The following is a 25,792-nucleotide window of genomic DNA, read 5'->3' as shown; positions in this document are numbered from 1 at the left end:
ACAGTTTGGCTTTGAAAGCATTTTTCAGACACTTACCATATGCCTAACATCATAGCTGGGTTGAAACTAGGTAGAACAGACATGGCATGGGTATTGTTCAGTCCAAAATCCATCTTTTCCTGGAACCCCCCTGGGCTGCCAGGCAGGAGAAAGGCGGCAAAGCAGATGGAATGGGTGGTGGGTTAGGACATCTGCCTTTTTTTTTTTTTTTTTTTTTTTTTTTTTAATTCCTCTAGGAAGTTGTGATTCATTCATAGGAACTGAGGAAGATTGGGCTCCAGAAAGTCAACACCCCTTACAGGATTTATCCCCTCAATTTTAATTTAATATATTGAGGTTTACATTATTTCTGTAGCTCTTTCTGAGAACTCTGGACTAAAGCTGAAACAAGAGAAGTCTCTTGGCCTCTCTAGAACTAAGAAGACCTTCATGAAGGCAACATAAATTTTGGGTTTGCCAAGCCAGGTGTTGCTGCAAATGGAGAAACCTAGGTTTCCTTCCTTTTTAAAAAATAAACATGGAAATTTCAAGTTCTGGTATGGTCATTTATTAGTGTAGACAAAATTTTCTGTCTTTACTGCCTTTCTTTGGGCATCCACAGCAACAACTGGACGAACAAGAAGGGCCATGTCCATTTGCACACCAGATTGTGACTGTCAGTGTGTGGGGCTGTTTTTACTCCATAGAAACCTAAGTAGTCTTAGAGGTAAATTCTTACACTCACAGTAAAGACAGAATATGAGTAGTTGAAAGGTTTGTGTGTCAGAGGAGAGGGGTTTTAAAGAGGACCTGGTTGAACATTGAAATTATCAGCTCTTCATCAAACACCTTTAAGTGTACATTATTGTTACTTTTTTCTGTTGACCCTGGGGCCCAAGTTATGTTGGTGTGAGTTGACATTGATCTGTGTTTGAAGAAACAAGTGAAAAGAAGGGAGCGATTGAAAATAAAACTAAATAAAAATTAAAGTTTGATGCTATATTACATGTTTTTTTCTTCCCTCAGTAGTTAATAAAGATTTGATATTTTCCTAGTGTCTACCTTCCTCTGTTCCAAGGTTGTTGTCCCAGACATGTTCCTGGAAATGGGAATGGTATACATTTACCATCTCCACATTTAGACATTTTCCTCACAATGAAGGTTTCTGTGCTTATCTGGAATATTCTGGGTAGGACCTTTTGAGCTCTTGGGTTTAGACAATTCTCAGTGATATGTGCAGGAGTTTTGAGTTGAATATTGTCCACAGGTGAGTAGTGGTTTTGGATGAAGATGTGGAACCTCTGTCACCCAGATAATAATGTAGAAATAACCCAAGTGTTGCGATCTTAGCTTCTTCAGGCCCTGGCTTCAGAACAGTTAGCTTAACACGTAGAGGTGCTTTATGCTGGACTCAGACTTTCTGTCATACGGTGACAGTTTACGGTGTTCTGGTGACTTGATTCTTGGGAGTAGCCTTCATTGCTACAACCAAAGTTGTTTTAAAAAGGCTGCAGAAGAGACACCCATGAAGAAATCTAGGGTGTTCTCTGGATTTACCCCATTTGGTTTTGGGAATTCTCCATGATTTTATAAAATGTAACAATCTCAGGTTTTTTCATTTTTATTTTTAACATAATTTTGTTCTCTACCTCTAAATTAACAAACAATAGAAATTGTCTGCTCCTTTTAAAAAGCTTTCTGAACAATTTAAGCTAAAAGAGCACTTTTGTTTCTCTTGGGTGGGTAGCAAGAAGATTATATATATTTATAAAATTCTTTTCTAGCAAGGGTACTTAAAAGCATGTATTTAAAATTAAGAGCTTTTAAAAAAAATGAAGCTGTATTTAACAAAATAGTCTTTAAAAAGCTTTAAAAAGGGAGCATTTACTAAAAGCACAGGAAATTGGTGACAGGCTGAGTTTGTTTCTGATAACAACAGATATACATCATAGAACAGAGGAGGTAATAGAAGATATAAGACAATGGAATAACTCCTCAGATTGGCCTTTTTTGACCACTATATGTCACTATATATATATTTGTATAGAGAATAATTTAACTTCTAGATCTGATACAGCTTCTTCCTCCCTTGGGTTTTATTTTATTTATTTTGTATTTATTAAAAAAAAATTGAACGTTTATTTGTTATTGAGAGACCAAGAGAGAGACACAGAGAGACAGAGCATGAGCATGGGAGGGGCGGAGAGAGGGGGAGACACAGAATCCGAAGCAGGCTGTCAGCACAGAGCCTGACGTGGGGCTCGAACTAAAAAACCACGAGATCATGACCTGAGTCAAAGTCAGACACTTAACTGAATGAGCCACCCAGGCGCCCTGCGCCCCCTGCACTTGGGTTTTATTATACTGAGATCCTGAATGAACCTTTTGGATATATAAATCCTGTAATTATTTTGATCAGTGTCATTTTCCAAAGGGTTAGATGCTCATAGTGAAGAAATACATCAGGTCTACTTTGGATCAGATTGGTGCTTATTTTTCTGTGGATGTGTGTTAGTGAATCTACTTGGGGAAAATGGTACTATATAATGAAAACATATGATCTTAGCTTACCATTCACTTGGAATTTTTATTACTATGTTTTCTGTATTTGCTGTTTAGATGTAAATTACTTTGGCTTTTGTTCAACTCATTTAAATGAATTCATTTTTTTAAATCTTTATTTATTTATTTTTTTTGGGAGGGAGGGGGACATAGAGGGAGAGAGACAGAATCCCAAGCAAGCTCTGCACTGTCAGCACAGAGCCTGACGTGGGGCTTGGCTCACACTCAAGAACCTGTGAGATCATGACCTGAGCTGACACCAAGAGTCGGACGTTCAACTGACTGAGCCACCCAGTCACCCCTTAAATCAATTCTTCACCATAATACACATAGCTTAAGATTCATGGGGAAGAGTGGGGGAAGCTGCATCTTTAATTCATGCAAATGTTAAAGCAGGAACTTCCAAATATGTTTAGTTTTGTGAAGATTAGAAAAATAAGGTTCCACTTCCTCAACTTCTCTTCCCTGTTAAAGGCCAGGAAATTTGCACCATTATTTCCTTCTCATTTTACTTTTCTACTGCTTATACAAAATGATATCAGAATTATTAGGCACAGTCACATTTGGGATCACTATGCTTGTTAAAATTGAGGCCTTAGAACATTTTAAACACAAGTTGGGTGTTGACTTGTTGACTTTGTTAATAGGTTTTGTGTTAAAGATAGTTCATTGAATAACTTGAGTATTGACTGTACCTGCTTACGGTTCTAGCACTGGGCTAGGTCCCAGGTAGACAAAGATGAGCTAGTTGTATCTTAGGGAATTTGCACCCAGATGAGGGAGAGAGACAGGTGAGCCAGCACTTTAAAAAAAAAAAAATCTACCTAGGATGTAATGGGAGCACAGAGGGGGAACATCTAAATCAGACTGGAGGGTCTCTGAGGGCTTCTTAAGGAAGGTATTGTTTTATCTATGATTTGAAATATAGGTAGGAGTAAGCTAGATGGATAAGGAAGAAAGGGAGGGGAAGTATTTTCCAAGTGAAAGAATGCACATGTGTGGAGAAGTGATTATTAACAAATTGGCCACATCTGATTTATAAATATATTTTTATAATTATTAATTTTATTTAACTCATAAATGAAAATTTTTCTGCAGTCTTTAAGAAGACAAAAATAAAAAAGTAAATAACAATGCATAGTATATGTCAATATAGCACAGCAAATATTGATGGATTTTGTTTTTTGCAGTGAATCTAATAGTATAAAATAGACAAAATTGGCATTTTTAAAATAAAAGATTATTCTAGATTCATCAACTCATTAGGATGGTTATCTTTATAAAATGAATATTACATTAGTAATGTCAAAAACACCCTTATGTAATTTATTTACTTATTTATTTTTATTAAAAAATTTTTTTTAACATTTATTCATTTTTGAGAGAGAGAGAGACAGAGCATGAGTGGGGAAGGGGCAGAGAGAGAGGAAGATACAGAATCTGAAGCAGGCTCCAGGCTCTGAGTTTTCAGCACAGAGCTGGATGCGGGGCTCAAACTCAGGACGCAAGATCATGACCTGAGCTGAATTCGGATGCTTACCCGACTGAGCCACCCAGGCGCCCCCCCCCCTTATGTAATTTATAATTTCAGTTTCTGTTGGTTATATTTTCTTAAATCAAGGTATACCTCTTTTTGAAAAGTAATACTATTTTGCTATGAACTCTATAGCCTAAGCCTCAATCTTTATGGGTCTGGTATTAGCATCTCTTAAATAGGAAACACATTTTCTATTAGATGATACCTGTAAAGGACATAGAAATCCTTGTAACACTATCAGGAAAATAAAAAACTGGTATCTTCCTTGTTGTATTTATTTGCCTTTTAATCAAGACGAATTTCAAAGAGGAAGACAGATGTTTCTCTACTTTGTTTTTATTTAAATGCACCACTTGGGATTTGAAGCTTCTGCACTTCTGTTTGTTTGGATTTTTTTTTTTTTTTCATGGCTTGATCCCAAAAAATGGAATAAAAAGTTTAGTGGAAGTTTGTTGTTTGAAATCACAGGGTGCTATGAGAATTATTGCAAATCCCTGATGTCTCTCTGTCTGCCCTCAATTCTCCTACTTTTGGTAATAATGCAAGCAGTCATTTTGGAAAACTTTGCTTTGTTCATTTTACCGGGTCTCTTCCAGACACCATGTGCCTGAAGCAGCAGCAGCAGCAGCAGCTAGCTGTAGCCAAGGTCCTAGGGCATAAACTCAGAGGACTTGTCTCTCAAATGCTGGTACTCAAAATTTGCATAAACGTTAAAGAGAAAATTCAAAAGGCCCTGTATACCTTCTCTTCACGTATTTTAGGAACCCCACCCATTTAAGATATTAAAACGGCTTTTGAGTGAGCAGTGGATATAAACACAAACACATACCACACTGCAGACCAGTGGAGCAGGATATGGAAAAAAAAAATCATGTGAGATAGACAACAGAGGCTTATTTGAAGAGGCTACAAAGCAACAAGTAATGCCAATTCACAGCGATTACATGTTAATGCAACAAGTGAAACACATTGAAGGCTGCTCAGATTACAACTGGCTGGGGTGCAGACTTAATTACTCATGTTAGAGATTCGTAAAACAAAGGGAGGCTTTTAAACCAATGATATGTAGCTGGCATGATACTGAAAAGCCCTGGAAAACTAGGCAGACGCCTAGACGAAATCTTAAGGAAGATTTCATCAAGTCAGGATACCTTGGGCCAGTCCCTAAATGGGCAGATTCCTGAAGCCCTGGACCTGGTCAAAATCAATGACAGCTTATTCTGTTTTTTTTTTGTAGTATTTATAGACAAATAAGGCCAATAAACCTGAATCGATACTAGAACCTTGTCTGGACTGAGTTACACAGTGCTAAACAACAAGGGTTTGGGTTGTATTTCTTAGCGGCTCTTTTTAGGGTGGTCCTGAGATTGATATGAAGAGGGTTTGCTAAAGATATAAAAACAAGTTTTATTTTGTTTGTATTTATCTCAGAGTCATTTGGGTAGATCACATTCTCTTTGCCCCTACCCCTAACTTCCCTTCATTAGATTGTATGGACTGTGAGGATAGGAATTGTTTCATTTGTTTGATTTCCATGCAATGCCTAGTAAAAGGCCATGCTCACAGTAAGTTCTTCAAACAATAGTAATAGAACCATGTTAAAATTGAAAGACATTTTTGCTCATATATATAGTGTGTACCTTTAGTGAGTGGCTTCTTATTCCTGCAGTACTATTCCAGTACTATACCTTTTTTTTTTTTTTTTTTTTTTTTTTTTTTTAAGCAGTGACCTCTGCTTTTTTTTTCTTTTCTTTTTTTTTGGTGGTAGTAGTAGTAGTTCAGTATGTCTTTTATTAGATTGTTATCGATGGCAACTGGGAAGAATTTATTTCACCTAATGATATTACATCCTAAATTGCCTGGGGCTCTTCTATTTTTCTAGATTTCTCAGTATGTTTAAACTAGGGTTTGATTGATATAACAAGTTTCCCTAAAGGCACCATTTATCATGCATTTAGTTACCAAGAATTTAAGTACCTACTATGTGAGCTAGGTTTTTTTTGAGTTCTTACTTCTGTATCAGGCATTGTTCGAGGCTGTTTAAGTGGTTAATTATTTATTTCTTACCAGGGTTCTGAGAGATGATTTTATAGGTGAGGAAACTGAAGCACAAAGTGGATACAGAGACAGATAGTAAATGGTGGAGCCAGAATCCAAGCTCAGATGCTGGTGCATTAAACTATATTGCCTCAAATAGATAGAAAAGAAGAAAGGTCTTCTATCCTCTGGAACTTAAACATGGACAAGCAGAGAGAGAAGACCGTATAGAATTAAGGGCTAAACTGTGAGTGAGTTGTCAATGTCGTAAGACTCGGAGGCTATGAGGGGGAGGCAGGAGGTGGGCTGGGCCTCCAAAGAGTGAGTAGAGTGTAGATGGTGGAGGGAAGTGGCAGCAGAGGAAGCTGAGAAGTAGGTAGAGGCCTGGAGGGCAGTGGTGATCCGTCCCAGGGAGAGACCGCATTTACTGTGGTGGGAGGGCACTGGGCAGGGAAGGTGGGCTGCAGTCTTGAAGGCGAGCCTGAAGGTGTAGACTGGAAGACGTAAGAAAAGGCCTGTCCCTGGAAGAAGTGTGAACCATGGCATTGTGTGAAGGTAGTGCATAGACCTCTCGTCTGGTTCTTCTGAAGCCAAACTGAGAGTAAGTTCTGAGAATTGAGTAGAACTGAAAGTCAATGTAGATTATAGAGTGCTGGACCAACATTTTGCAAGTGGGGCTTCTGGGAGATTGGATGAGGTTAGAATAAAATTCTTACCATTTTGGGGGAGCTAAGAGAATGGATATCTTCAACCTATTCTAAAAAGGGAAGACTTGACTAAATTTATATACACATATGTAAAAAAGAAACCTTTCACTCACTGGAACATTTTATAATCGTCACTGTTTTCAAACACAAATCTGATGGTGTCATTGTCCTTGCTTAAAGCCAAGCAGTACTTACCTTCACACTTAGACCAGAAATGGGAGTCTAATCCCTGCCTGCCTCTTACCACTCTCTGCCTTGCTAAATAGTCGCTAGCCACGTGCACCTGGAATACCAGTCTCATTCCCATCTCATGGCCTTTACACTTGCTCTTTCTCTGTTTGGGATTACTCTTTCCCACATCTTCATGATTCTTTTTCATTTAAATCTTGGCTCAAAGATACCTTCTGAGAGAGGCCTTTCCTAGTCACTCTATCCAGCCTTTGTAGTTACTCTGTCTCCCAAATCCAGGTTCTGTTTCCAACAGAATCTATCACTTACCACTGTCTGAAATGACATTATTTATTTATTCATTTATAATCTCTCTTTCCCTCTTCACGGGGACAGGGACTTTATTCTGTTAACCGTGGAATCCCTGAATTTGGGCTAGTACCTCATGGAGTAGATGCTTTGTAAGTGTGTTCTCAGCATTAGAAGCGTAGTCCCCAAGTACATTGCCCAGGAAATGTGTGAAAATTAGAAATTGGTGTCTAGATTTTGTATCACATTGCCAAGTGATGGAATGATAAAATTGAAATCTGCTGTTTTCACCCCTTTTTGGCGGGGAGGAAGGCATGCATGCACACACATACAGTATATGAGATTAATTTAAGTCAGCAGTATTTATTGAGTGATCACTGTGGCTTAAGATGAAAATTTTAGAAAAAGTTACCCTTTTTGTGAGTGACTCATTTCTCTGAGTCTACTAAGACATTAGTTTAAGCATCTGTTCTGTAAATGGGGTCTGATTGAGCAGTTTGTTTTTTACTCTACAAATACAAAGGTGCTTTCAATTTCACTGTTAAATTTAAATGTTTTACATTGGAAGAAGGGCAAATTGAATTTTGAAATGAGATCTTTCCTGGTCTCACTGCAGTTTTTTCAAATTATCAAAGTTTTAACTTCTCTTTGAATGGCACATTATTACACTATTCATTTACAGATTACTCCTAAGCAAAGTCATGAGTCTCAAATTTTACTTTATTTTTCTTTTGTCTATTCAGGCAACATCTTACTATCTAGGTTACCTGAGACCTCCAGTGGATTGTATAGTCTTAGGGATTCCTTAAAGTTCTCAAAGTATGGTTCCTCAGACTTTAACATCACTATTACCTGGGAACTTGTTAGGAATGCAAGTGCCCAGGCCCCTTCTAGACCTCCTTAATCAGAAACTGTGGGGCTGGGGTCCAGCAGGCCCTCCAGTTGACTCTGATGCACACTTTGAGCACCATGGCTTAGTAAACGTTAAAGGGTCAAGGTAGTGTGATCCTAAAGATTAGCCAGATGGCATTAATTTTTAGCCCTGTAAGCCCACCTCCTTTTTGGTCACTGAATTTGATTGGTTCACTAAGGCTAGGCTGTAAAGTTATTTGCTAGATGGATTGCCACATACTGACTTTGGGTTGTTTGTGTTTCTCTGAACTTGTCACTGTAATGATTTGCCAGGACACTTAATAGGAACAGACTGTAATTTTTTTTTGCACCCGTGGCTTTCTGAGTCATGGGTGGCTAGGTTCTTAATGTCCTTCTGCATAGATTTCTCCAGGCACCAGGTATGCCATTCACATACTTTTGACGAGGGAGGTGTCACTGTTGGATCGCAGGAGACCTTCAGAAGCATTTAGTCCACGCCAGCGTAGTTTACAGGTAGGGAAATTGAGCCCCCGTGAGGTTGTGCTGTACTTGCAGTAGTACAGCAGGCGAGTGCTGGAGGCGGGATTTCAAGTCTCCCCTGCGCCAGGACTCCTGCAGGGGGAGGACAGGGCTGCAGCTTAGCCCGCTCCCTGCCTGCAGGACATTCCTTTCCTACTGACAGGTTTCTTTTTTATTTAAAGAAAAAAAGCAAATAGAAAAAAGTCAGGAAGTTCTCATTGAAACTAATAAAAGTGTCTAAAGAGAATGAAAAAAACAGTTTGAGAACTTTGGTATGGAGGAAATAACCTGACATTAACTGTTTTAATTATAGTTGTAGCATTGGCCTTATCAGTGTGGGAAGAGGGAGCATTTGAGCCCTACAGGGAAGTGGGATATGGACAACAAGATGACCCTCTTCCTGAATCTGTCTCTTCAGGCTGCAGCTTAGTGACTGTGTGATCCCAACGGCTGCCATAGAGATGGGGCTGGACTCACTAAGAGACCTGGGTCCCGGGCCCAGCACTGGCACAGCTAGTGTGGTGTGATGCTCCACGAGGAGGTCACCTCACCTCCTTGGCCTCCACTTTCTAGTCAATGGGTCTAATAATACCTGTTCTGCCTATCCTGAGAAGAAAACTGCCAGAGGTTGGGAAGCAGTGTATCACAGAAGTTAAGAGCACAGACTCTCTTGTAGGATCTGGACTCCCTAGGTTCAAGTTCTGCCTCTTTAACTCACTGGTGTGGCGGTAGGCAGGTCACTTACCTTTTTTGTGGAACTGTTATAATGAAACTAACTTCTTCATAGGCTCGTAGGGAGCATTGAATTAGTCTGTGCAAAGTGTTTAAAATAGTATCTGATATTTAGTAAGTACAGTGTGTTAGCTGCTATGGTTATTACTATTTTTAAAATATTATTATTTTAAGGGATGAGATTTCTGTAAACATGTCCTCAAATGGTTCCATCCGTTGGTCACAGTACTGGGAAAATAGAGGGTTCTTACTCAGTAATTGTTAATGTAGTTGTTGTAACATGCAGCTTGTGCCTGCCCGCACCCTGAAAGGAAGCTGATTTTGATGCCCCAAGCAGGGCAGGCCTACAGCCTCTGATATTGAGCAGTTTATTCAGAGAGTAGTATGGCTGGAGGAAACTCAAAGGTGGAGACTTCTCAATTTTGCTTTCAGGTTTATAACCACCCTAGGAAATGGACATCTTAATAATCTTCCAGAAAAATTAATTAACTTCAATTTTGATTTTTATTGTTTGGCTAGGTTGCTTTCTGTCTTGCCTTTCCAATTGTTATTAGGATTCATGATAAGGATTTTGGGGATGAAAATTCCAACTCTGAAAGCTGAACAATCAAGGTATTGTAGTTAACCAGCAAGTGAGTAGTAGACTTTGGGTAGCCTCCCTTCTCTTCGGGCTGAAATCAGTGAAAGTTTCTACTATTACTGTTTATTTCTGAGTAGTCTTTTTTGGGGAGGGATTGTGGTGGTGAAGCGCCTTTTTGTTGCCTTATAAAAGGACTGGAGTTTAAGAATTTGAAAGTTATTGTTTTATCTGCATGTATAAAACTTTAACTTTTTATTTTCCTTACTTTGACCCCCCGCCTCCTCTATAATCCACATTTGTGGTCTACTCCCCATCTTTGTGTGAGCCCTTTAAGGCTAGAGATTATGTCTTATTCATTTCTTATGTATTCCACTTCCCCTTTCTCTCTGGATCCTAGTACTGTGCCTCATACATACTAGGCTCTCAATTACAGTTTGTTCAATGAGTTTTGTTGATATTTCTGTTACATATTAAAGTGGCCTGTTTTAAAACTTCACTCGAAGCCTTAGGTAATTCATTAATATCATGGTGACCTGATATCTACCCAGGTCTTCCTAAATATTCATTGATGAATCCTTATGTTTCCAAACTAAAGGTGCTCATGGCATATCATGGATGTTAGAGCTTTAATTTTCTTAGTATCATTGGGAGATAGGGATGCAATAGCTGGAGAGATAGAGGCACAGATAATTAGGGGCATCGTTCAAGACTACAAAACAGTTATTATAGGAAGAGACTCCTAGGATGAGCTTCCATGCTCCTATGACCCCAGAAGCCAAAGGACAAAAACAAAACAAAGCAAGCAAACAAGAAAACCTGATTGAACCTCTAAAGGGAAACCCAGATCAGGTCGGATATAGGAACGGATGTTGACCTAGATTGGGTAACATTTCTTTGCTGTCTGAGGGTTATGATTAGTGACTTATTTCTAATACGCATTTGTTTTTATTTTTAGCATTGCAGTGTCGGGACAGCTATGAGCCCTGTGTAAATGAAGGAATATGTGTTACCTACCACAATGGTACAGGATACTGCAAGTAAGTTTTTCTGTTTGTTTTTTTCCCTGTTTATATATTTTATTTTTCCTCAATAGCACACTGGACAAGATTTGGTCCTACTAATTCTATTTATTTTTTTTTTTTATTAAAAGAATTTTTTTTTTTAACGTTTATTTTTTAAGGAGCAGGAGACAGAGTGAGAGTGGGGGAGGGGCAGAGAGAGAGGGAGACACAGAATCCAAAGCAGGCTCCAGGCTCTGAGCCGTCAGCACAGAGCCTGACGCGGGGCTCAAACTCACGAACTGTGAGATCATGACCTGGGCTGAAGTCAGATGCTTAACCGACTGAGCCACCCAGGCACCCCACTAATTCTATTTTTAATACTTCTGTGAATGTTACTGGGTCTCTAACTTTTCTGGTGTAATTTTGTGAGCAATGAGGATGGAAGGATGTGGATGTCAGATAAATGGTTAACAAGAACTTCTTATCTCATCGTTATCTTCTTCATTATGAAAAAGACTTTTCAGTGAGTGACTAGTTAATGTATATTGGGTACATTCCTAGAATCGCTCCTCAACACGTTAGTTATGATCTTGTTTTTAAGTCAAACCACAATTGATACTAGCTTTAATTCTGCCTAGTGTAAGTGAATATTATAGCCATGCAAAACTATTTTTTCTGGTGTAAAAAAGTCCAGTTCAGAAAGAGAGACTGTGAGAAGGAGGCATGCACCTGCAGGGATGGGACAGAAAGCAGGTGCCATGGAGAATGTCACTATAGGGGTTTAAAAGAGTAAGAGTCAGGAACAGTACTAGGGAGTGTAGGCTAGTTTCTTAGGAGCAGTTTTTCTTTTTTCTCCAACAACCTAGTTTATGCTTTTCGTTGATTTGAGGAGGCCTGTGAGATTATCTCATAAATAGCTCCTCTTTTCCATCCAGCTCATTTGAAAATTTTTAACAGGAGAATGTATTCGTTCTATTTATATCATGGAAAATAAGATTTGATAATAGGACTTTTGTTTTCTTTAACACTTGTATGGGCTGTATCTTTGTTCTGTGCTTTGGTAGCAGTACTTGCTTGATAAGCATTTTAAATGACCTTATCCAACATGTTTTTATTTCTTCTCTGGATATTTAATTGAATACCATAAAAATAATAATGACAATTGTTCCAATCAAGTCCATTCTGACCCTCGGATCTAAGTTCTTTAATGTCATAAAAAAAGAATTTTTGCAGGTCAGGAAACATAACTCTTCACCTGAGTGACAATATTTTAAGTGGTGATGATGGTGAAGTTTAACCATAGGTTGTTTGGATTGGAATAAAGACAATACTGGAAATGAAATTTTTTATGTAATTGATAATGAGCTGCTCACCTAGTTTTTCTAGCTGGAAAACAAAAAACAAAAACAAAAATGTGATGTAGTCTCCTCTCAGAATGGTGACACAACTAGAGATAATGACGGGGAGGAACTTAATACCTTAGAACTGGCTACCAAAATCTTCAGGCCCTTTTTGGCACCTGGTGTCTAGGTTACTTGCTTTATTTTATTATTCACCCCTCTTGTGGTAGTTACCCCATTACATTATGATCATTTGTGGATGTGTTTGTTTCTCCTACTAGACTGCAGGTCCTTGCCTTGTGCATTTTTGTATAGTTACTGCCTGGTGGAGTAGCTGGTAATGCAGCTAGAGCTTAACAATGTATTTCGTGAACTAAAAGATGCCAATAGATACCATCGTTCACGTATTTTTTTTAAAATTTTTAAAAAACATTTATCTTTATTTTTGAGACAGAGAGAGACAGAGCACAAGCAGGGGAGAGGCAGAGAGGGAGGGAGACACAGAATCAGAAGCAGGCTCCAGGTTCTGAGCTGTCAGCACAGAGCCTGATGTGGGGCTCGAACTTGTCAACTGTGAGATCATGACCTGAGCTGAAGTCGGATGCTCAACCGACTGAGCCACCCAGGCGCCCCAACGTTCACATATTTTTTAAATCCATGTCTTAAATAAGAAGATACTGATCCTCCCCTCTGAGAATTTTATTTGCTTCACACAGCATCCAGGATGGTAGTACTATATTGAGAGGCACTTCAGTCCTATTTGGACACAACTCAACTTGGTGACTTATGTAGGGGGAATTTCAAATAGATTCTAAGTGTTGGCCTATGTATTTGTGGTCTGACATGGGAGAGACTAGTCTCTGAGCACTTACCAGGAGAGGACACTAAGGGTCGCTTTTGGGAGACAGATTTGTGGCCTGTTAGTCTCAAACTCTCCAACCAAGGTGAGAGAGACAAAGTTGCCCCCAGTTTCTAGAAGAAGCACTTCTAGGGAACAGGGAACTCACTTTGTGGTTGACAGAAATGGAGCTGCATACATTCTGCCCCTAGATGCTTGGTAATTGTTGATGGGTTAGGCTGCTTATGGATATAGTTCTGGGGGGTCCCTCAGCTGTCCTCCAACCCTGAGGTTGTGAGGGAAACAAGCCCTCTGAGAAGGGGGAGTAAGAAAAGAAATGGATGAGGCTGTTCTTTGGGGACACCAATATGAACAATAAAACTTGTAAGAAGAGAGTGCTTATCTACACCGGGAGATATTATAGATAGAGAGTAGAGAGTATTTCTCTACCTTTTGGCGTCATCAGGACTGGCAGTGTCAACGTAAGTGGACATAGGAAAAGCAAGGACAACATCAGGGAGGCCAAGTCAGTCATCTCTGCAAATGCCACAGAATGATAAGCAACATTTTAAGCAAAAATAACATCCGGGGCACCTGGGTAGCTCAGTTGGTTATGTGTCCAAGTCTTGATTTTGGCTCAGGTCATGATCTCACGGTTCGTGAGTTCAAGCCCTGCATTGGGCTCCATGCTGACAGTGCAGAGCCTGTTTGGGATTCTCTCTCTCTCTCCCTCTGCCCCTCCCCTGCTTGTGCATTCTGTCTGTCTCTCTCTGTCTCTCTCTCTCAAAATAAATCAACTTAAAAAAAATGACATCTACTTAACAGACCTTTCATTGTATCTTCACCAACTTTGCTTTTTTCCTTGGGGAAGGAAGGTAATCTAGCTTGTTCAGTAAATATTATTTTCCCAAAATGGTAAATGGATATTAGAACACTTAGAAGTTCTATAAAAATGACGTCAGACATGCAAGGCATATGATTATCTTTTTATTCATGAGATTGCTTAGTGGATTAAGAAAAGAAAGTTGAAGCCAAATTCTTTTTACAAGGGGATGGGGAACGGGAATTAATGGAAATGTTTTAAAGTAGAAGGTATCTGACTATCTGTTTAAAGAGCATAATGCTACTGATTCAGCTAAAATATAATGGTTGTTTATAGAAATTATAGAAATCCTTGATAAGATCACATTGACAGATGAGGATAAGTACTTTTAAAGGTTAGTTTTGTACACAGCTCAACAGTTTTTTTCTCACTGTTAGGAGCCTAAGTACCCTATCATAGTCTATGATGCCAGACAAGGAAAACCTGTGTAATCTTGCATAAAACTCAATTATTGCTCCTAAATAGTTGTTGTCAGATCTTAATAAAGCCCTCTCACTACAGAGAGATAAGACATTTTATTCTCTCCCTTGTCCTACTGGGAGGTATAAATATATAATTAAGTTTGGCTGTCATTAATCACTTTCAAGTTGTTTGTCTCAGGCTTTCAAATATAAACCATTCCAAATCCCAATTTGATTGAAAATCATGGGTAACTCAAATTTGCTAGAATGTTGGGGGAGGGTATGGTTATGATTTGTAAAATTTACAAAGTGTGCATTTTTAAAGGCATATTTATCATAGTTATTTGCAGTCCTTATCTGTCAGTTCTTAACATCTGGATTGTCTTTGGGTATGTTTGTATCAACAGCTCTTTCTCTTGACTTTGGGTACAATTTCCCTTTAGTTCTCATTTATGGTAGTATTTGTTATTTACTAGGCATTGTCAGTGATGCACTTTAAAGTTTATCTTCCACCAAAGAGTGGTGAGTTTTGTTTTACCAGGCAGTTACATTACTGGAAGATCACCTTGATCCTATGAAGCCTTGGTTTTAGACCTTGTTTTGCCAGTTCTGTTTTGCCTTTAGTCTGACAGTATAAGTCTTAGTACTGGGATGTGGTCCTTACTCCAAAGGTATGACTCCTCAAGGGGATCAGTGGGAAGTGTGAGGTGCTTGGTAAGCCTAGTATTTCCCAAACCTTTCTAATTTAGTAGGACTTGAATTCAAGCTTCTGACTCCCCAGAACCAAGCTCAGCCTTTCAGCCTTTCAGCCTTCCAGCTCTTGCTTTCCTTTGGGTTCCTAAGTACCTTGTTCATGCACAGCCAGGAATCATTTAAGGATTTAAGTGGGAGTCGTATGCATATTTTAGGGCTACCCGCTCTGTGGTTCTGTCTTTTCCAGGATTTCTCCTCCTCAAATTCTAGTTTCTTAGACAGTTCCAAATAGCTTTGACTCCTCAGCTCAGTAAGACTTCCATTTTCTGCTTGCATTCTGTTCCTCTTGTGCTGTGTGGACTGAGGAATACCTTCAGGGAAAAAGCTATATAAATGTAGGTTTCATATAGTTTGCTTTTCTTCTTTTGAGGCTCATATCCCTTCCAGTTTCTGCCTGCTTTTGATTACTCCCCGGTACCTTTAATATATTGTCCACAGTGTCTAATTATTGTGAGCAAGAGAGTTGATCTGATATAATTACTCTGCCATTATTTTTAATGATAAAAATTATCATTATAAAGGACTCTTCCAAAAATTTCTACATACCACTTAGGAGGTAACTAGCATAGTGTTTATTAAACACTGGAAAGTCACCATGAGTTACATAGGTACCTGTGGATGGATGATTGCATTTGAGAATCTCTACTTTTTGCCAAAATACCTAACTAGGAACTACATTTTAAAGTAAATCATTATAAATATAAAATGTTATAAAGTACAACTTTGTTTCACAATTTACCTAAAATTGGTCTACTAGCTGTAAGAAACATTTCAACATTAACAACTAACAGTTTTCCTTGCCAGGATTAGGGCTAATGGTGTAGACCTCCTAAAGCCGTTCCAGGAAAACTGGAGCCACTGCCTTCTTTGTCCTCTTGATATGTTTCTATGTAGTCAGGAGAGAATAGAGACACTCGGAATCTTCCAGAGCCTGGCTTATAGTAGAGGAGGTGCTATCAATATTTGTGGTGGTGGTGTTCTCCTAGAAAGGCATTTTCACAAGTCATGGCTGACTCAACATTTTCCCATTTCACTCACCTTGTTAGTGCATTCAGTGCTGTTCAGGGCAACGTCAGATCCAAGAGATACACTGGGAAAAATGTCAACTGTTAAATCACTTTCTCTTTCTTCTCTGCTGAACCCGGTTCTGCCAAGAAGATTCCTTCAAGTGGGATGCCCTATTTAGCAGAATATCTTATGGACAGTTTTTCTGGCAGATGCTAGCAGAAGCCTGGCCACATTTCTGTAGTTATTTTATCTTTACCACAAAATGAAAAATACTGTCTTTTGCTTACTAAATACCTTTCACAGAGTAATATTTTTTCAGTGTGATGCTTAAGGAGCTATTAATTCAAGAATTACTTCTTTATTGTATGCTGTTTATATATATCAGTATAACGGATAACTGAAGCCTGTGGTAGTGGTTGCAAGTAATCGATAGTGTTATCACATTGTTTCACACTCTTTCGGAAGTCATAAAGTAATTATCAATTCATTAACCTGGACTTCTTTTTTTTAAAATTTTTTTTTTTTTTCAACATTTATTTATTTTTGGGACAGAGAGAGACAGAGCATGAACGGGGGAGGGGCAGAGAGAGAGGGAGACACAGAATCGGAAACAGGCTCCAGGCTCTGAGCCATCAGCCCAGAGCCCGACGCGGGGCTCGAACTCACGGACCGCGAGATCGTGACCTGGCTGAAGTCGGCCGCTTAACCGACTGCGCCACCCAGGCGCCCCAACCTGGACTTCTTAAAGAGGTTCACAGTGAGTCTTACTAGCCTGTTGCAAAGTGAGTTGTGAAGTGACGGACTGTAATGCCCTTCAGAACAGAAACTGCCAGTGACTGGTAGGGCTAAGGCCAGGGAAAGGTGAGTGAGGGATTCATCTCAGGTATAAAATTAAAGAGGGTATCAGAAAACCCAGTTACCAAGATCAGTAATATTTAATGCAATAATTTAGAATGTCAGCATTAATGCAAACAGTTGTGGGTTCATTTCTGGGCTTCCTATTCTGTTCCATTGATCTACATGTCTATTTTTGTGCCAGTACCGTACTGTTTTGATGACTACAGCTTTGTAACATAACTGGAAGTCTGGAATCATGATACCTCCAGGTTTGCTTTTCTTTTTCAAGATTACTTTGGCCATTTGGGGTCTTTTGTGGTTCTATACAAATTTTAGAATTGTTTGTTTTAGTTCTGTAAAAAATGCTGTTGGTATTTTGATAGGGATTGCATTAAATGTGTAGATTGCTTTGGGTAGTATAGACATTTTAACAATATTTGTTCTTCCAGTCCATGAGCATGGGGTGTCTTTCCATGTCTTTGTGTCAACTGCAGTTTCTTTCATCAGTATTTTATAGTTCAGAGTACATTGGTACTCTTTGGTAAGGTTTATTCCTAAGTATTTTATTATTTTGGGTGCAGTTGTAAATGGGATTATTTTTTTCATTTCTCTTTCTGCTGCTTCATTATTGGTGTATAGAAATGCAATAGATTTATGTACATTGATTTCATATCCTGAGACTTTACTGAATTTGTTTATCAGTTCTCACAGTTTTTTTGGTAGAGTCTTTTGGGTTTTCTATATATAGTATCATGTCATCTGCATATAGTGAAAGTTTTACTTCTTCCCTACCAATTTGGATGCCTTTTATTTCCTTTTGTTGTCTCATTGCTGTGGCTGTGACTTTCCAGTACAGTGTTGAATAAAAGTGGTGAGAGTGGGACACCCTTTTCTTGTTACTGAATTTAGGGGAAAAGCTCTCAGTTTTTCCCCCTTACGGATGATGTTAGTTGTGGGTTTTTCTTAGATGACCGTTATTATGTTGAAGTATGTTCGCTCTAAACCGACTTTGTTTAGGACTTTTATCATGAATAGATGCTGTACTTTGTCAAATGCCTTTTCTGCATCTAATGAAATGATCATATGGTTCTTATCCTTTCTCTTATTGATGTGATGTATTATATTGATTGATTTGTGGATATTGAGCCATCCTTGCAACCCAGGAATAAATCCCAGTTGATCATGGTAAATGATTTTTTTAAATGTATTGTTGGATTCGGTTTGTTAGTACAGTATTTTGTTGAGAATTTTTGTACATAATCCTAGAGTATTGTATCTGCTTGTAGCTCTGTGAGTATACATGGGCCAGGCTTGGCTAATGCTGCATTTCTGAGAAGTGGCCTTTGACTTGAAAGCTCAGTGCAGTTGCTGCAGATGAAATAGAAGAAGACAGTGAAGGTGGGGATAGAGGGTAGTATCCATTAAAATGCTCTTTAGTAGAGAAAATTGAATTGAAAAACTTGAAACTTCTCTCTTCTTTTGCCTAATGGAAAATGAACAAGTCCAGATGGATTTTATGCAGCTGTGAAAACGAGACAGGTCAAATTCAGCGACTTCTGATAAATGTTGCTGCCAGCTCAGAAGTCACAAGTTGTTAAACATAGTGCCTTACATTTGCATAGTGAGTTACAGATGATAGAGGTATGTCCCGTGAGGCTGTCTTTATTTAGGACTTGAGATCTGGACCCTTCAACAGTATCATTCTTAAGCGATTCTTCTTATTAACATTATATGTTTGAAAAATCCTTTAGCAAATATATTAGGTGGCCCTGAAGAATTTTTTATAAAGTAAGTCTTGATTATCAGCTTCTTATAATACAGAACAACAATTCTCATACTCATTTCAACTGATGTTTATTCTTTACGCTGGAACCTTTATAAAACTTTGGTGTTAGATAAAGAGGTAAGAGAAGGTGGTTCTTAGACTCTGCCTGTGTCCTTTTGCCTGTCTTGGGTAACTGCCAAAGTTAAATCAACTAATTTTGGCCTACAACCTGGCATGAATAGATGGGAGAGTAGCTAGGCTTCTTTCAGTACAGTTCCTAAGTTGACCATAATCCTCTGTAAAGTTTCTTTCTTATTGTTCCATTGTGTCATGTCAGCACCATTAATTTCATGTAGGAATTCTTTTCTCCCTTTTTTTCTTGTGACTAAGCAGGATGAGAAATATTTTTCATCCAGGATCTGGAGTAGCTTAATTAAATCCTTCATTTAAAATTTTGGCTGTCTGTCTTTCATCGAGGCTAGCAAGATTGAATACAGAGAGGTAGGGATATCAGAATGTGATAAGAAATTTAATTATCTAAAAATTCCCAAATACTTTTTTCCTCATTGAGCTAGCATAAATGTGTGGGCATGAAGGAGGTTTGCATTTACGTGCCCTTCTCAACATCTTGTAGCTAGGAATAAAATTTGGTGTCTCCTCCACCCCCACTGTCGTGTTTTGTGAGTTTTGTGAGTTTTTTGTTTTCATATTTGTCTTAGTTGTGTTTTACTTTACATTTTGATGTGAGGTAAATTACAGTTTCTCTGGGGGCTTCCCAAAGTTTCCTATATTCTATTTATCCATTGTCAGTAATCTCTACTAGCACTTCATCCTCAGTGTCCAAAAATGTCTTACTGATTTCTATACTGATGCCTTCAGCTTTCCCATATTAATGCAATTACCTTGTGTTTAAAATGGTCCTCTCCTATGCAAATGATTACTTAGATCTTTGTGGAAAGGATTTTATGAAAGAAAAGTGAAAACAAAGACTAATAAAGGCACTATTTCAGTGACAGGTGGTATTACATAGTAAACACATCCAACTAGAGCATCGTACCCCATGTTTTTCTCCACATAAGTATGAGGAGAAAGTAGGTGGTAATGAGAAAATAACTTGATTAGGACTTATGTAGGATAGTAGCATTTAGAGTCCTGAACCTGTATAGATTCAGGCCACTTTCCTGTACCCACTGTATCTATCTATAATCCTGTATCCTGAACACTGAAAATCAGATAGACTGAAGCACTGCAGGATTCTTACTCTTTGTCTCAGTCAGCTCAGGCTCCTGTAACAAACTACCACAGACTGGGTGGCTTAAATAACAGACGTTTATTTCGCACAGTTCTGGAGGCTGAGATGTCTAAGATCAAGGTGCTGACAGACTCTGTTCCCTGTGAGGACCTTCTTCCTGGTTTGCAGATGGCTACCTTCTCTATATTTTCATTTGGTGGGGAAAGAAAGCTCCGGTCCCTTCATCCCCTATGTGGGCACTAACCCCATCACAAGGACCCCACCCTCATGATTTTATCACCTAATAACCTCTCAAAGGCCCCACCTACCAGCCATCATATTGAGGATTAGAGTTTCATTATATGAATTTGGGGAGATGCAAACATTCAGTCCATAGCACTCTTCAAAGAAAAGTTTAATTTTCATCAAACTAGTATTTATTGAGCTGGCTACTCTGACTGAGCACTGTGCTAGGTATTGTGAATAGACATAAAGGTCCAAGAGGCCTGTGTTCTCTGACTTACTTTATAAGTATAAAATATCTTTATACTTTATAAGTATAAAATATCTCAGGAGTGTCTGCTAATGAATGTTATGTTTCTCTCACATAAAACATGGTGGCAGTCCTTGCCATCTTGTTAGGGAGATGAGGCACATGTATATGTATAAAATACAATAGTCTGTAACTGCCCTATGTGTCAGCACAGATTAGAAGAACTATGGAGATTCATACAAGGGAGCAACTACTATAGGACAGAAAATTAAAATCAGAGGATTTTTAGTAGATCACTTAGATTATAAATCTGAGAATATTGATGGTACCTCAGGAGGTGGGTAGTAGAAAGACTAAGTGGAGAAAATGAGGGGACCTGAGGGGTTATTGTTTCTTGGAATAATCATTACCGATATCTTCATGATTTTGTTCTTTTTAAAAAAAAATTTTTTTTAAGTTTATTTATTTTGAGAGAGAGAGAGAGAGCACGAGCAGGCGAGGGGCAGAGAGAGAGAGGGGGAGAGAGAGAATCCCAAGCAGGCTCCATGCTGTCAGCACAGAGCCCGACATAGGGCTCAAACCAACAAACTGTGAGATCGTGACCGGAGCCAAAATGAAGAGTTGATGCTTAACTGACTGAGCCTTCCAGGTGCCCCTGAAAGTTTCCTTATTTTAGAGAGAAAGAGGGAGAGCATGAGCAGGGGAGAGGAGCAGAGGGAGGGGAGGGGAGAGAGACAGAGAGAGAGAGAGAGGGAAAACGAACGAACCTTAAGTAGGCTCCATGCTCGGCACGGAGCCCAACGTGGGGCTTGGTCCTGTGACACTGAAATCCTGACCTGAGCCAAAATCAAGAGTCGGACGCTCAACCAGTTGAGCTACCAGGCACCCCCATCATTTTGTTCTAATGACATAATTTAAAACTTTTCTACTTCTTGGTTGGTCTTTTCTGTCTATATTTTGTGTGAGGTTTTACTAAACCAGCATGTGGATTCATCTGGTTTCACAGTGACATAACTGATTTAAAAAATCATTCCTTTAACACGTGTTGGCATGAATGCTTGAAGAGTGCCTAGAGTGAGGGGTAGAGGGGAAGACCAGGGGACAGCAATGGAGGGCAGCTGGGAGCAGTCACCTCTCTTCCCCCCTGAACTTTTGGGTCTTGACTTGATTTTTTAGCTGCTTCCAGAACAATCAGGTTAGCTGTTTGTGAACACCATTTGCAAGGAAATTCAGAATCTAAGAATCTCTGAAGCAAGAAAAGTTAGGTGAGTGATAGAAAAGCAGACATTAAGAACAGCATCAGTTTTCATATATGGCATAGGGCATTCTTCTGGTTGAAAATTCAGGTGTCCCAGTGTCAGACCTCTCCTGTCCAGCATATCATCGGCCTGATCTAGTTCATTTCGGGGATCCAGAGTAAGCAAGCATCTGTTAGCCAAATCTTTGGTTAGCCCAAATTAGCTCATGTCCTTTACTGCTTGTTTCTTCTGATTATATAGTACATATCCAAACCCTCAATTATCCAGAATAAACCAGAGCTGCCTATTCTGTGTGGAAAACATTTGACAATGGTTATGATTCTCTTGCCTAGACCATAGCCATTTAACTGCCTAGCCCTTTAAGATTTTGAAATGTCTGTTCTTGTGTAAGCCAGATGCATCTCCTTGATGAATTATTTTATTGGGCCCCTCTTGAAACCTCAGTCATCCTGAAAAATACTTCAGGAAATACTTTGACTTTAATTTTTTGTCTTAGTCCTATTTGTATATAATACTTGTGGTATCTGATTCTCTGTTTCATATTGTTAAAACTCATGGCCTTGAATTTCTGGGTCACTCTTAAAAAATGGGCAGAACTTGATTACTAATGAAAAGTTGACTCATTTCCTTCTAGGCGAAGGCTGACACTGTCAGAGTTCATAATTAGTCTCCACAGAAGTAGTCTCTTTAATTATGGGCTATCACTTATTCTTTCTGAAATTTTATAAGAATTAATGAGAGCATCGTGAGCTAGGAAAATGATTAAGATAGGCATTTATGTTGTGTTGAGAGGATATATAAAAACGATATCTGGAAAAAGGTCCTACATAAATGTAAGTGGTTTATTCACTACAAGTTTAAATTTGGAGCAGATCTTCCCAGACCATTGTTTATATACACATCAGTCAGTTTTAGCCTTGTTGAATTTATCAGCAGGTCAGATTCCGTAAAGAGACTTGGCAATGTCTACCACCCTTCTCGTCTGAAGAAAACAGGCTCTTAGGTTTTGGACACTTGTTTTGGAGAACATGGTAAGAAGTTCCTTTTCCTTTTAGGTTCAGGATTCTTTATTCTTTGTATCTTGTTTAAATGTATTGTTCTTTGCTTCTCTGTGCTTCCTGTGAGGGGTTAGCTGAAAGTGTGAGTTGTGCACCAGTTCACTTACACCAGTGAGTATTGAACCATCCGTACGCTTGGAAGGGTGATTGGTAGGCAGTGGGGAGGATGTAAGAGTCAAAGGCACGACACCTGCACCAGGAGCCCCTGCTCAGAGTGGGTCAGTGGTCAAGACACACACAAGCACTGACTCTACACACTAACTTCAGCAAGGATTGTTACGTCCTTGGGTGGTATTGCTGAGGGAATTCAGAGTCAAAATTGTAGTGTTATCCTAGTTAGGAGGTTAAAAGGACTTTGGCAAGCACCTCTCCATTCACCTTGTTTCATGTGTGAGGAGCCCAGGGCTTAATGTGGCCAAGTGACTTACCCTGGATTACTTAACTGATTAGAATGTAGACTGGGACTCCAAATTGTTTCTCAGACCCCACTAGGCAATCTAAAAAGATTCAGCACTATTTCTTTTCATTCTTGGTACCAGCCCTCAAGGAACTCATGTGGGTAATCATGTATATGTATATGTGTACGTATAGGTGTATGCGTGTGTGTGTGTGTGTGTGTGTGTGTGTGTAGATGTATCTATATCTCTAGACATATGCATATATCTCTCTCTCTATATCTATCTAACTATATATAGAGAGATAGAAGCAGAATTAAAAACAAAACCTTTAGTACTTTTGTGAGGAAATCTTAAAGACCAAGAATTTTAACTCTAGCTATTCATTATACTTTTTAACACTTCATTAAATGAAACAGTGTGGAAATTCTTTTGAGTTCCTCGTAAGGGAGGTGTAGCCTCTATTAATATCCAAGGTGCTATGGAACATTCCTAAAATTGAATCATACAATTTTAGAGCTAAAGGGAATATTAGAGGTTTTTTTGGCCTAGCATCTTGTTTTAATACATGAGAAGGTAGATGCTCAGAGAAGTTAAGTGACTGACCCAGGTCAATATCTAGTGGCAGAGCCAGAGCTGATGGAGGGGAAAGGTCTATGAGGTGCCATCCTGTCAAGATCTGGGAACATGCTAATGTCTTGGGTGAGAGATACATAAAACAATATAATAGTTATATTTTTATTCTTATTCAGATAAGTAAGCTCATGACTTCTTATGTACATATGTGATACATATATATTTCATATATGTATATTTGCTCAAGCACGCCCTGAATCTCACCTGCCTCTAGACAACGGTTTTTTAAGCTGTGTGATACAGAAGGATGTAGCCATATCGGATATGGCTTTGCCCCGACTCAGTTTAATAATAAAGTGCTTCCCCAGAGTTAGTGTGAAAACATGGGTTGTGATTCATTTTATGGTGTCTACTGTAGGGTTTTATTGTTGTTGTTGTTTAGATTTGGTAGATTTTATTGAGAACTTCAGCTTGGTTGCTTAAGTACACATCCAGCCTGGGCTATTTCAGGTTTCATAATGTCTCTTTTGCCTGTTACTCTTATCTTTTGGGGGTAATGCATTTATCTTCAAGTGTAAACTTGAGTGTATACTTTCAGAATGCTTGTTTGATACTCAGTTTCTCTGGTTTGGAAGGTTATAAATCATTGTAATATCAGATTTTTTTTTTTTTTTTTTTTATTCCCTGGGCCATGGTCCTCCTAAGGCAAGTGGTGGTTTTTGTCTTGAGTCACCACATTAGGGCTATAGGTCATTATAGGTAATTTTTTTTCCATGATGTCCATTATTATTTTTATTTTTTAAATAGGCTCCACAGTGGGCGTGGAGCCTGAAGTAGGGCTTGAACTCACAACCCTGAGATCAAGACCTGAGCTGAGACCAAGAGTCGGATGCTTAACCGACTGAGACACCTAGGTGCCCCAATGTCCGTTATTTATTATTATCTTTGGTTCTAATTATGCATAGGTGTGGCAGTTGACAATGATGATCTTTTGACCACTTGACGGCCTTTCTGAAGTTAAACATAGTTCATTACAGTGCTTCTAAAGTAACCTGACTTCTAGTAGACAAAAAGTTACCTAAATTTCAAGCATGTGTTAAGTGTTTTTGCCTACGTTGACTTTAATGCTGTCATGTCCTTAGAGCAGGGATTAGTGAATTTTTCTTAAAGTGCTAGATAGTAAATGTTTTAGGATTTGTTGGCCAAGAGGCAAATTGAAGATATTATGTAGGTACTAGTGTACCCCTTTAAAATGTAACCAGTTAAAAAATGTAAGACCCAGCTCCTGGGCTGGAGGTGTAAAAACAGCTGATCTCCAGGGCAATATTTGCTTGACCTTTACCTTAGAACATAATAGCCACTTGAAATACTTCATGTCTTCCAAGTACGTGTGGTATAAACTGGAAGAACCATTCTTTGTGGTCAGTTTTTTTTTTTTTTTTTAATCATACAAAAGAAATTCTTGAAGCAAATGTTGCTGAAGTTAGAACAAAGGATTATATCTGAATTCTTCTGTCAGTTTTTGGTTGATGCTGCTTTTTTAGTTGAAATGGTCTATACTGGAGGTCTGCACAAAAGTGAGATCCTGTTAAATTAATGAGTGGTATTAATAGAATAAATGGAAACATGACATTTTTTTCTTTGACAATAACTGTTCTCTTACTGCCATAAAAGTAATAAATGTTGAGATGTCTTTAACTTCATGAAAGTTATCCTTTGTGTGAGAAAGAGTTTTGGGTGATTATTGTAATGGTGATGGTTTTAATAATTATGTTTGTCCTCAGAAGCTTATAATCTAGAAAAAAACATAAATAAACCAAATCCAGTCCTGGCAGTGTAGTCGGTGGTGGAGTGGAGTATGCTTCCAAGTATAGGTACCAGTGGGCTAGGATGCATGTGCCCAGCTAGTATCATCCATATGAAGAGGGTTTGTGGATTTTGCTCTTGTTTT

The 25,792-nt window shown here is 38.7% G+C and overlaps 1 protein-coding gene across 2 annotated transcripts in view; it reads left to right on the top strand.

The window, feature by feature from the left end:
* The window catches only part of NOTCH2 (notch receptor 2), a 164,911-nt gene that overhangs the window by 30,034 nt on the left and 109,085 nt on the right, over positions 1-25,792 (top strand). For both annotated transcript variants that reach the window (XM_086717958.1, XM_086717959.1), the window contains exon 2: positions 10,959-11,040. In XM_086717958.1, coding sequence (XP_086574084.1) covers positions 10,959-11,040 — 82 coding nt within the window. The remainder of the gene's footprint in view (positions 1-10,958; positions 11,041-25,792) is intronic.

This window comes from Puma concolor, chromosome C1 (genome assembly GCF_028749965.1).
Source record: "Puma concolor isolate L17-30 chromosome C1, mPumCon1.1.hap2, whole genome shotgun sequence".
NCBI classification, from domain to species: domain Eukaryota; kingdom Metazoa; phylum Chordata; class Mammalia; order Carnivora; family Felidae; genus Puma; species Puma concolor.
The sequence above is the reverse complement of the archived record's forward strand: the minus strand, read 5'-3'. Positions and strand labels throughout refer to the sequence as shown.